At 30.9% G+C, this 11173-nt stretch overlaps 1 protein-coding gene across 2 annotated transcripts; it reads right to left on the bottom strand.

Annotated features, from left to right (window-relative positions):
- Positions 1–4431: 4431 nt before the first annotated feature.
- On the bottom strand, positions 4432–10618 carry LOC124829279 (polyadenylation and cleavage factor homolog 4-like). Of its 2 annotated transcripts, XM_047302751.2 has the most exons (7): positions 9930–10618; positions 9060–9161; positions 8510–8767; positions 7905–8024; positions 7361–7819; positions 4846–6588; positions 4432–4762 (listed from the first exon to the last, which is right to left on the bottom strand). In XM_047302751.2, the coding sequence occupies exons 1-7, from the start codon at positions 10299–10301 to the stop codon at positions 4751–4753; spliced, it is 3066 nt and encodes a 1021-aa protein (XP_047158707.1). In that variant the 5' UTR covers positions 10302–10618; the 3' UTR covers positions 4432–4750. The 2 variants fall into 2 exon arrangements, with proteins under 2 accessions (XP_047158707.1, XP_047158709.1); XM_047302753.2 differs by lacking the exon at positions 9930–10618 and having other exon boundaries at positions 8510–8789.
- Between the last annotated feature and the right edge of the window lie 555 nt (positions 10619–11173).

Here is an 11173-nt window from a genome sequence, read left to right as displayed (position 1 = left end):
AAATTGTACATAATATATTTTTAAAATTTATTGATAAATAATTTAATAATTGAATTTTTCAAATTTTGTTAGTAAATTTTATCAGTAATTTTTTTTATAAATCATAGTAAAACAAACATAAAAATTTATGCTAAATATAACAAAATATTGGTTATAAAATTAAATAAAGATAAATTTTGTTTTAAATAACATTAAAATTTGAAGTGTATAAAAACATGAAATAAATTAAAACTAGCTACAAATTTTGCACTGTTATTATTGTTTTAATTTAAGGATATAATATTTTTTATTGATATGAATAAATTATATCAATTATATAATAAGTAAAATGACCTCAACGCTTCTACTTATTTAAAAATAAAACTTTATTTATATAATTTTTATAATTTTAGAATTCAATATCTTCACTTTTAAAAATGAATATTAAATAAAAATTTATATCTTAACATTTCCGATAGGTGTTGGGCTTTTTGATAATCACAATGTGTGCATTCACAGTCAGATCCAGAATATAATACTTAGTGTGAAAACATCTCCATTACTCTCAATTCAAAATTTTGTTCTAGATCTTACAAAATTTTAGTAAATTTGTTGACTACTTGTTTGCAGTATTAAATTGGAGCAATTACTGGGGTGAGAGTCGTGAATGTGATCACTTAAATTCTCCCTCTGCCGGTCAAAATCATTCGTTCTGATTCACGATAAAGTCCAAGCTTAATTTCTAGAAAGTTGAATTCACAAGTCAGAATCTATCTGTTTTCTGCAGGTTTCCTTAAATCAGCCCACATAAATAAAAAATAAACAATATCTGATCTGTAATAGAAAAAACAACCAAACCAGATACTAGAATACCTTGCTTAAAACAACCTAAAATGCATTTGTAGCACAGAGATGTAACAGACCAAGATAAATACAAAACTAATGCAGCATACAAAGGGTCAGTTGAAAATTGCTTTCCAAAATATATGGTTGGATCCTCTTGCAGAATCTCACTGCTTTCTTTTATGCATGAAACCAAGAAGGACAAATATACACCACTACTTGGATCAAAACTTTTTTATGGAGGAATATTTGAACTATTATATGAAGTAGGATGGGATTTGTGTGAACCCACCTTGTGGACAATATGGTGCAAGACTACTTATGATATTCGTAGTAATCCTTTGAAGGAGGAATACTTATTTTGGATTCTTCCTTATCCTAGTGGAAGAAAATCGGATATCGAGTAGTTCCATTTGTTAACTTTTATAGCATGATCACTCATCATGTCATTTTACAAATGAAGCTTACTTAGGAATAACTTTTTAAAAATTATCATTTATGTAGTGTATGATTGATCCTGATAGACCATTCAGCAACGAAACCATAGGTAAATCTATTAATAACAAAATTAGTTACTGAGAATAATTAGGTTAATCATAAATCAAGTTACTAATGTATAAGTCACAATTAAATCAGTTCTAATAAGAAGCTCATTACGAAAATCTATAAATATAAGTTTAATATTTAAGTATTTGGTTACTTTTATTATGCACTTATTATTAAATTGTTCATACAAATAATGATTTGAGCATCAGATCATCTTTCACAGTGATATCCGATTGTATCGAACGATACAAGAAAAGTTAAGAATTATACTGACCTAAGCTTAGATTCAGAAGATAATTTGTATAAAAAGACTTGACTTCAATCTCACAAATCAAAACTTTGATAAAAGTTATAAAGTTAAAACACCAAATGAGATGCATAAATAAAATAATAATGATGATTCAAGTTTCTTTCAACCAATTAGGAAATCTATTTATTAGAAGGTTTTTTATCTAAAAATGGTATTGTGATTGGTTTTAACAAAGAAAACAAGGAGATGAAGGAATATTATTTTACATTAGAGCAATCTCCACTTTGTCTACGTCACTAACTCATTTCTGATTTTAGGACTTATATGTTATTCCTTTAGTATTAATGTTTATGCATAATTGATATATACTGAACTTTAGCTTTGATTTAAAAAAAATATAAAAATATAAAATATCAATAATTTTAAAAGTAGAGGAATATGTGTTTGATATATTCAAAATATAATGATTTAATAATTATTATGTTAATATTTTTATAGTATTTCTGTTATCTTAATTTTATTTCAAACATACTTTAAATAATAAATCACTTTTAAAAATTATGTTTGATTTTTTTTAATATTTTAGTTTTACAATTACTTTTAGTAGTTTAGAAACCATGTCATAACTTTTCTTGTAAAAGTGAATTTTTTTCTTATAAAATAACTACTTAGACGAATTTGTATGTTTTTTCTTTCAGTTTTTAAAAATTCAAAGAAAGCTTATTTTTTATTACCATAAACAATAATTTTAAAAAAAATTCTCATATCTCATTTACTTATCTAAAAGAAAGGTAGTTTTATTGTAAATTTGTTTATATTCTTTTTAAGCTAAAATATGTTTGTAGTTTTAAATTTTGATACGAAATTAAAATTTAAATATTTTAAATTTAATATACTTGTTCTTTAAATTTTAAAAATAAATGAATTTAAATTTATTAACTCAATCTCATTTGATATGGTATTTGAATTATAACTTATTAATAAAGAAATGTTAAACATAAACTGAAATATCATTTAATATATTAAAAAAATTAATATTATTGAATTAAGAGAGATATATTTATTTATATAAAAATTATAAAATTAATAAGTGGTTTAAAATTTGAGACAAAATTAAATTCAAATTTTATATTAAAATTTAAGAATTAAAAATATTTTTTTTCTCACCCAAGATGATAAATGGAGAAGGAAAAGAGTTTGAAATGAATAAATATACATAGATACCACTACAATATATAATTTTGGTGCTTATCCAATAACATCTACTAAAATATATAGATTTGGATTTGTACTTTTTCTGTTCACAATCACATTTCTATTATAAGAATAAGAAGAGGAGAGTGCAAACTGAGTAGGAACTCCACTCAATTGTTAAATACGGTGACATTATCTTATAGTTCACCGCCATATTACAATATCAAGGTCATGCGTAAAATTTTTAAATAACGATGAATCATAATAATAAAAATATAGTTAAAAACTATTTTTTAATTAAAAATTAATTATTTTAATAATTAAAACTTAAAACTTAATGTAAGATATCAATTTAAAAATATTCATAGAAATCATTTTAATTACTAATTTTAAAATTAATTATAATTTTTTTAAACTATTTTAATTATTAATAATTTTTATTTTATTAATTAATTATTATAATGATTAATTATTTTTTTATCATTAACATTAATTATTATTTAAATATTTCTTTTAAAGTATAGAATACCAAATTATATATATAATTGTATTTATACCATGAATTTGCACACAAGAGAAAAAAATAATAAGAGAGAAAAAAAAAGTAGGCTATGTGATAGTAAAAAATGATAGAAAAACAAATAATACACTGCTTCTAGAACATTTTAATAAAATCTTCAATTAAGTTTGTATTGATTTTTATATGAAGGTTACTAATTATTTTTACACGAACTGGTTATTATATATAAAACAAAGTAAAATAAAAAATAATGTTTTGGAAGGAATTGTGCTGTAGTCTCTCTAGTTTTCGTCTAATGAATTTCATATTACTCAGTATTTTATAATACACTAATGGTCTCCTTGAATTGTCAAGATAATTTATTATTGTTTTTTCAAGTTGTTATATAATTTTAGTTAATTAATTAATTGACTAGAAATAGATTAAGAAAATCTAATATACTAATAATTGTTGACTTATTTTAAATTTATTTGTTTATTTAATAATAAATTTTGATTTAATCATTTTTCATTTTTTAGATAAGTATTCAAATAAGTTCCTTAATTTTTTTTATCTCAATTAAATTTTAATTTTTGAAAAATTATTCTAATTAAAAATAAAGAAGGTAGATCTTAGGTGGAGAGAAACTTCATAAAAAAGAAATAAAGAATATTGTTGAAGGGCAAATTGGAAAAAAAAAACAGGTGGTTACGGGTGGGATGAAAGAAAGTGAAAAAAATCCAGTGTAAACTTTAAAACCAAAATATATCCAATATCTAAAATTAGTTTTGCACAGCAGAAACATGTTTAATGAATAACTATCAGATAACAGTGTTCAATGGTTCGATGTTGCTGTTTGCTTGCAACAGCATCATGAAGAGATAATGTTTTTTCGAGGAAAATAACTACTAAATACATAACCATTCAACTACTTAAGTATTTGACTTTTATACAAAGGTGGAGAAATTATTAAAACAAATATACAGTGAGAAAAGGGGTGACTAGAAACTTAGTTGGGATGAAAATTGCCCAAATGATATGAAAATTGTTTTAACGCCAAACTTAGCTGGGATGGAAGCATCCAACTAAGTGTAGTTACTTCCAATCCTTCCACAAAGAGGGAAATTTAACTACCGAAAATCACGAGGATCTTGGTTTTTTTGTTGTCGCAGATAACATTATCGTATATTTGGATTACATTGGGCATCGACGATTAAGTTTCGCTCATTTATATAGTTGAACACTACGCAATTTTTTTCCCGGTAAAAGTACAATAAAACAAAAAGAGCACAAAATTTGTTTAACCGCTCTAAGGACCAGTTGGAGGCAATAAATTTTGAGTATAAAGGATCATCAAAATTTAGTATGCAATGTGAAACTGGGTGGATACCCTTGGTAAGCTTCTGACTACACCATAGCGCAATGCTAGAGACAAACCATTAATCATTACCCTGGAAAAAAATAGTCCAATCAAATTACTTCCAAAATTGTAACAAAACGAAAGACATCTAATATCAGATAGCAGGTCACTTACCAAATTGGTGACAATTGAATTCTCTGATAGGCATTTGGCATGAATGATGGGACCCACATTTCTACTTTCCATCTCGTCATTGAAATCCAAGCAGTTCATGTAAACTGCCCCTTTGAACATCCACTCGTTCCTTTCGTGACAGTACACATCTTCAAATAGCTCGCCACACAGTACACACAAACACTGATTTTCATCTGCTCGAATCATCGTATCCAATTGACTGCTGTCTGTTTCTTTGTCGTGTACAACAACAGAGTCGGTAAACTCAAGCTCAGATGAGTATTCTACCTTGCCAGCAATCCAATCACTTGACTTAGCATACCAACTTCTGGATACTTTAATTGGATCATGTTCTCTTGTGGCATGCCACTCCAAGTGTCTCTTATACTGCTGTTCTTGTTTAAACCTAATACTGCAAATTTTGCAATGATGAGAGAAATCATCCAATAATTCCCTAATTACCGGTTCATGGAATTCTCGAATTACATTAGGTTTAAAATCAAAGCCAATGAGATTTCTGATTTTCGTGCTAGTTGATTGAGCTGAGGGTAGAGAGGATTTTGTAGAAGCGTCTTCCTCATCTCTGGCAGATGATGCTGGGACAGCTGCAGAATCAGAAACTGATGTAACTGGGAAAGAACTATTGGTGCTAATGTTTGCAGTTTTATCTTTGGATCCCTTCAGCACCTCGCTTGGTACCACAGTCGGCGATTCAGTTTCTGCAGATATCAAACCCTTTGCAACCAATGAGCTTAAAAGGTTTGCGATAGGGTTTACATTATTTTTTGCAGCATTCACATTAGAGGAAGCAGGTGGTTGAGTATTAAGCCTTTGTGGTGGTTGTCCAATCTTTCCTTGAGGTTTTTTGGGCAGTGAAGATGAATCTTTGTGCAGAGGATCCAATAAAGCTGGTGATACCACTGCAGACCCTGAAGAAGTTAATGTGGCAGGAGAAGACCTACCAGAAGGAGGAAGCTGAACCCCAGACTTGGATAGATGCTTCCTTGGATCCAGATTACTGGTAATTGATTTCTTGGGAATGATTCCACTCTTCACAGCTGCAGCTGACAAATTATTTTTGGTCGACTGTTCTGAAACTCCTTTGGTTAAAGAAACTTTAGACTGGGGCAGCTTAGTTTTAGCAAAAACTTCAGCCTGAGCAGAGTCGGGCTGCAGTGACTGAAGCTTTGGTTGAAACGTGCCCTGCATGTCCTTTTCCTGTGTTCTTCGCATGTTACCAACCTGAACGACGGGATGAAGGGTAGGTGAGCGATCTCTAATGTGCTGACCAGTTGGACCTCCCAAAAATTGAGATGTTTTGTGATCCTGGGGCATTTCTTGCTCAGGCAAATTTTGCATTGAATGAGGGTGGTATACTGTTCCTGGTAGTGATGGAGACTGTCGTTGTGAAGGTGACTGCCCAGAAGGGGATTCGGTCTCCCCAGAATCAAATTGTTGCTCTACAATTTTGGACATTCCTACTATTGCCTTTGACGTAAGAGATTGGTTCCCCTTCTTGACAGGTAAAGAACTTGCGTTGGCTGGTAAGCCACTAATAGTGGACACAAATCCTTCTGAGTAACCTGGCTTCAGAGTCAACTTATCAATTGTGTGATGCTTCTGCAATTGCCATGATGAAGGTGGATGGCCACCAAAACCAGGCAGTTGTTTCTTAACAGTGGATATTTCCCTATCAACCTTTTCCCCGTAAGGGTGTAGAATATGCAGGTGATCTTCACCTTCCTGCACATTGAAAAAATAAACCAGTCATGTATATCCAATGAAATATATGAAGTTTCAGATCATTGTACTAATTTATGATTTGCAACTCTAATTTATGGCTTTGAATTTAGGGATTAAGTGGTTTAACTACCAGGATTTGAAATAAGAGAACCAGGATATCTTATACCAAATTAAATTACAGTTTTATTCTTAGTTTGTATTAGGCTCTTTAAGACTTTGGATTGCTTGACTTTGATATATCAGTGTTTGTTAGAAGTTATCCAAGGGAATCCGTGCTTTTGGCCTTAGACTGATTACAAAACAACTATTCCTGTTATACACAATTTAAAATATTTGGGGTAATTGCATGTTACCACGCTATTAGTTCAATTGCTCTGACTATCAAGAAATTGGACTCTTCCTTTAATATGATTTTCTGCAATGTCTCCTATATTTCAGATAGGGATTGTCTCGTAATTTGAAGCTTAGACAAGAAGAACTTTTTAAGGGGAAGAGCAACACTAAATGATGTTCTAGTTTCTGCTGAAAAAGAAAAACTCACATAGTAAGTGAAGTTTTCCGGTCAAAATTAGCCACATTAACCAGCCTTGATTGCTTTGTGAAAAATGTACTAGTAGGACAAGGGTTTTTAAAATTAGCAAGAGTTTTATAAATTTGGAGGATAGTTTCAAATAGAATCATGTTACATAACAAAGGAATGTATTTCATTTTATAAATTAGGAGAAAAATCGCAAACCAATGGCAGTGCAACTGACCCTTTTAGCAAGCTTACCAAATTTTCATCATCTGTCATCCATGAATCTGTGCTCAAATTGCTAGACACATTAGGTCCATGATCAGTCAAACCAGAGTTCATCTCATCCCACGTGAACTCCTCCTCTTCAGAATTTTTCCAGTTATCTGACATCATATTGTTCCATATCTGAGTTAAATTTAGGCCTGGCTGACGATGTGCTTTCAAATTTATGGACTTTGGTGCTTCACGATTTGAAAGACTACGCTTGAGACTGAAACCATTTTTTTGCCCAGATATGGTCTCTGCATCACCACCATCTGTTTTGGACCATGTTTTTTCTTGCCCTAAATCAATGAGCTTAGTTCCAGTTCTTCCAGCACCTGAGACCAAATTACTAGAAATGCCAGAACCATATTGACTGCCTCCAAATGATCCATCAATGCTCTTCTCAGAAACAGAATCATTAAATGCATCTCTCTGTGTGTGCTGATTATTCTGCAATAGACATCACTACATTAAGATACAACAGCTGAGAGTGATAATAGCATAAAGAGGAAAAGAAAACAGCTAATTCCCATACAAGCATGTTAATCCTAGGATCCAGCCATGGTCGAGAAGCACCCAAAGCTCTATTTGGCCTCTCTGAATCCTCATTTGACTTTAATAAAGCTCCGGTCATGTCATCAACAACTCCTTTACTCTTCATGACATTAAAAAAGGACACCGCAAAATAAGTACAAGAGATAGTGAATGAAAAAGACTGGTATTGTGAATAAGACTTTAAGATACGGTAATAAAGTGAAAACAGAAATCTAAAATATGTATATGAGAATAATAGGGAGATGGCATTCAAAATATTACTTTTAACTAAAGCCTAGCAAGGTCAGCACATATATATCACCTGCCAAATCATAATTAGAACCACAAAATCATGGGAATTTATGATCAAGATTAATTCAAAGTAGTTTAATAGAAAAATTCCAATTGAAATACACTTATTGCAAGAATACTGTAGTGTATCAAAATTTGATGCCAATTACATGTCTTCCATTCTTTTCAACATCCAAGGAACACATGACTTCAAATTTGAATTCATCACACAAAAATTTGTAACAGTATCCAATTTCAAAATGCATCTATCCAGACCTTTAAAGAACAAGTTTTTTTGTGCAATGGTTCACATACCGTACTTGACTGCTGGAGACGCTGCCTTTCTAAATACTTTGGATTCACATGGATACTATGAGGTGGGCGTTGTGACTGCAAATCACTCCTGACTGTAGCAGATACTGAAGCTGAACCATTGACTGCAGGTGTAAAGCCAAGTTCTTTCTCAATCATCTGAAGGCACTGAGGAGGAAAGACTCCTTTCCAAGTTCCAAAAAGATGTTTCATACTTGAATGGACAATAGGATCAACCTGTCTGTAAGCCTTGCAGAATACCTAAAATGTAAAGTAGTAGTACCTAGTTAAAAATAGGTGTATAGAATTAGAAAACATAAATAACAGTAAAAATGCAAAGAGAAAAATTGTTTCTGTTTCATTATAATTAGATTATTTATACAATCTCAAAAGTCGTGCAACTACCTTAACAATCTCACGAGTCACCTAATCTAGTGTCAGAATACTTCAGTATAAAATTTCAAAACTGTGTCTAAAGGATTCATCATATATAATAAAAAGTGTATCAAAATAAAGGCATGAAGATAATGGATAAGGATAGTAAGTATCTGACCTCAGGTAATCTGACAGCAAAATACTTTATATAATCTCGCCCGATGTTCTTAACAATACTGTCTAAGAGATAAAGAGACGGCAGTTTTTGATCACTTGGAACCTGGAAAGTCATTAACTTGTTTCAATTACACTATACATTTTTTTAAAATTAAAAAACACATTGACAAGAATAAGATTGCCATGACAGATGCAAACAGGGAAAACAGCTAAAAGCAATGTAATCCAATCAGAAGTTGGCATTGAATTTCATAATTAAACTTTAGTACTGATTGAGATTAGTAACTGGTTTTGGTTTAAGACCAACGGTATCACCTATGAGAGGCAATTCTGCTCAAATCTACCAGAAGTAATACAGGTGATAAAGCTATACCTTCTGGTGTTTAAGAATGAAAACTGTTTAATGATTCCCTAGTTGTCACAGGCAAAATCAATGTTTACCAAGATTGTTAATCCCTTTTGCATACAAAATGAAGAAAAAACCAAGCAAATTGCGGAGATTACCAATCAAACATGAATTAAAATTAAGCAAACTAAGCTACCTTCATTTTGCAAAAGGACAACTTCTCTTCATAATGCTAATTGGAAAACTAAATATGTTTCACATATTTTTAAGGTGCAGGACATAGAGCACCACTTAAAACCCAATCTACTCTCACAGGGCCAATGAAATAAGGTGATATTCAACAAAGGATGAATGTCCTTTTTCCTTTAACATTTCGATGTTCAATAACAATCTAATTCATCTTCCCATGCATTAAAAAACAATAACAAACACCAAATATCACAAATCATAGAATTCATGTGGAACTTTATTCCAAAAATCCATTACAGTACAATTCAATATACACGGACAGCACATTTTGTTCACCTCTAGAATGTTAGCACAGACAGTGGCGGCAATTGCCTTGGCAGCAGACTGATTCTCCCCAGCAATAATAGTCAAGTTTGTAATTATGGGCTTGGAATTGAAAGTAAGTTCAGCAAGCGCAGTCTTATACTGAGTCACAAGCTCATGGTGAGGCTGTGGCTGAGGCTGGTACCCACCGCCGCGACTTGATTCGCTGCTTTCGGTGTCCCTGTCATTTACTCGAGCCCTTGCAGACACCAAGGAAGTAACTGTCCCGGACCCTTGCTGTCTTTGAGGTAACTGTCTAGCGCTGAGTTCGTCGATCAATCGAGGCTTCTTGGAACCCAGTTCTCTAGATCTATCCAACGATCTGCGCGTACTCTCCATGTTCATTCGAATCAGAAACAAAACCCTAATGAACTCTCACTTCTTGAAAGAACTGGATTTGGAGCAGGAAATAGCATCCCGTAATTGGTTCTAGGACCGGATTTATTTGAAGAAAAGAGGAATGCATGAGAACAAAGTTCTAATTTAAAATTGTACAGTGCAAATTGATATAAACCCTAATCCTAATTTACATGAATTAATAAAAAAGTAACGAAAAGAGAGATACAAATGAAGATAAGAAGAGAGGTAGTGAGTTTATATAAGCAAGCTGCACATTGGGGATTGCAATTGTATGCGTTACCAATGAAAGTCACAGTGTTTGAAGGAGCTATTTTCACGTTCAACTGTGATCTTGGTTGAAACATTTCATTTTTTTTTTCTATAAAATACTGTTAATATTTTTTATGTTTTCATGATTTTATTGATTTGTTTACAAGTGTTTGGTTACTGTTTAAAATAAAATAGAATTTAAGTTAGTTAAAAGATTGTTACCCAATAAGAAATATAAAGGTAAATGTGTTAAAAAATATATATTTTCATTGTTTCATTATTTTTTTTTCTGATATAAGATTTAGTTTTATTTAGTTCATATTTTGTAATTATTTTATTAAATATGTAGGAGATGAGATGTCAGATCGCTATCAAAATCAAAACAAAAAATTATAGAAATCAGAATACAAAACATATGATATTCATTGCTTTAAACCGTCAAAATTATAATGTTTTATTTAGTAATTATTATTATTATTATTATTATTATTAAAAGTGGTATGAGAACAAATAAATTCATTTCTCCAATAACATAATTTAGACCAAAGACATTGGACAAACGAATTAAAATAATTTTATTAATGATAAATTATAGAACCGAAACTTAA

This window comes from Vigna umbellata, chromosome 5 (assembly GCF_029865625.1).
Source record: "Vigna umbellata cultivar VRB3 chromosome 5, Vumbellata_1.0, whole genome shotgun sequence".
Classification (NCBI taxonomy): domain Eukaryota; kingdom Viridiplantae; phylum Streptophyta; class Magnoliopsida; order Fabales; family Fabaceae; genus Vigna; species Vigna umbellata.
This window is presented reverse-complemented; position numbering and strand designations above follow the sequence as displayed.

Coding starts and splice junctions, on each gene's coding strand:
- LOC124829279 (XM_047302751.2), bottom strand. CDS start 10,301: ATGAACATGGAGAGTACGCGCAGATCGTTGGATAGATCTAGAGAACTG. Junction 8,768..9,059: donor TTGCTGTCAGATTACCTGAG/GTCAGATACTTA, acceptor TTTACATTTTAG/GTATTCTGCAAGGCTTACAG. Junction 6,589..7,360: donor TGACAGATGATGAAAATTTG/GTAAGCTTGCTA, acceptor TTCAATGTGCAG/GAAGGTGAAGATCACCTGCA.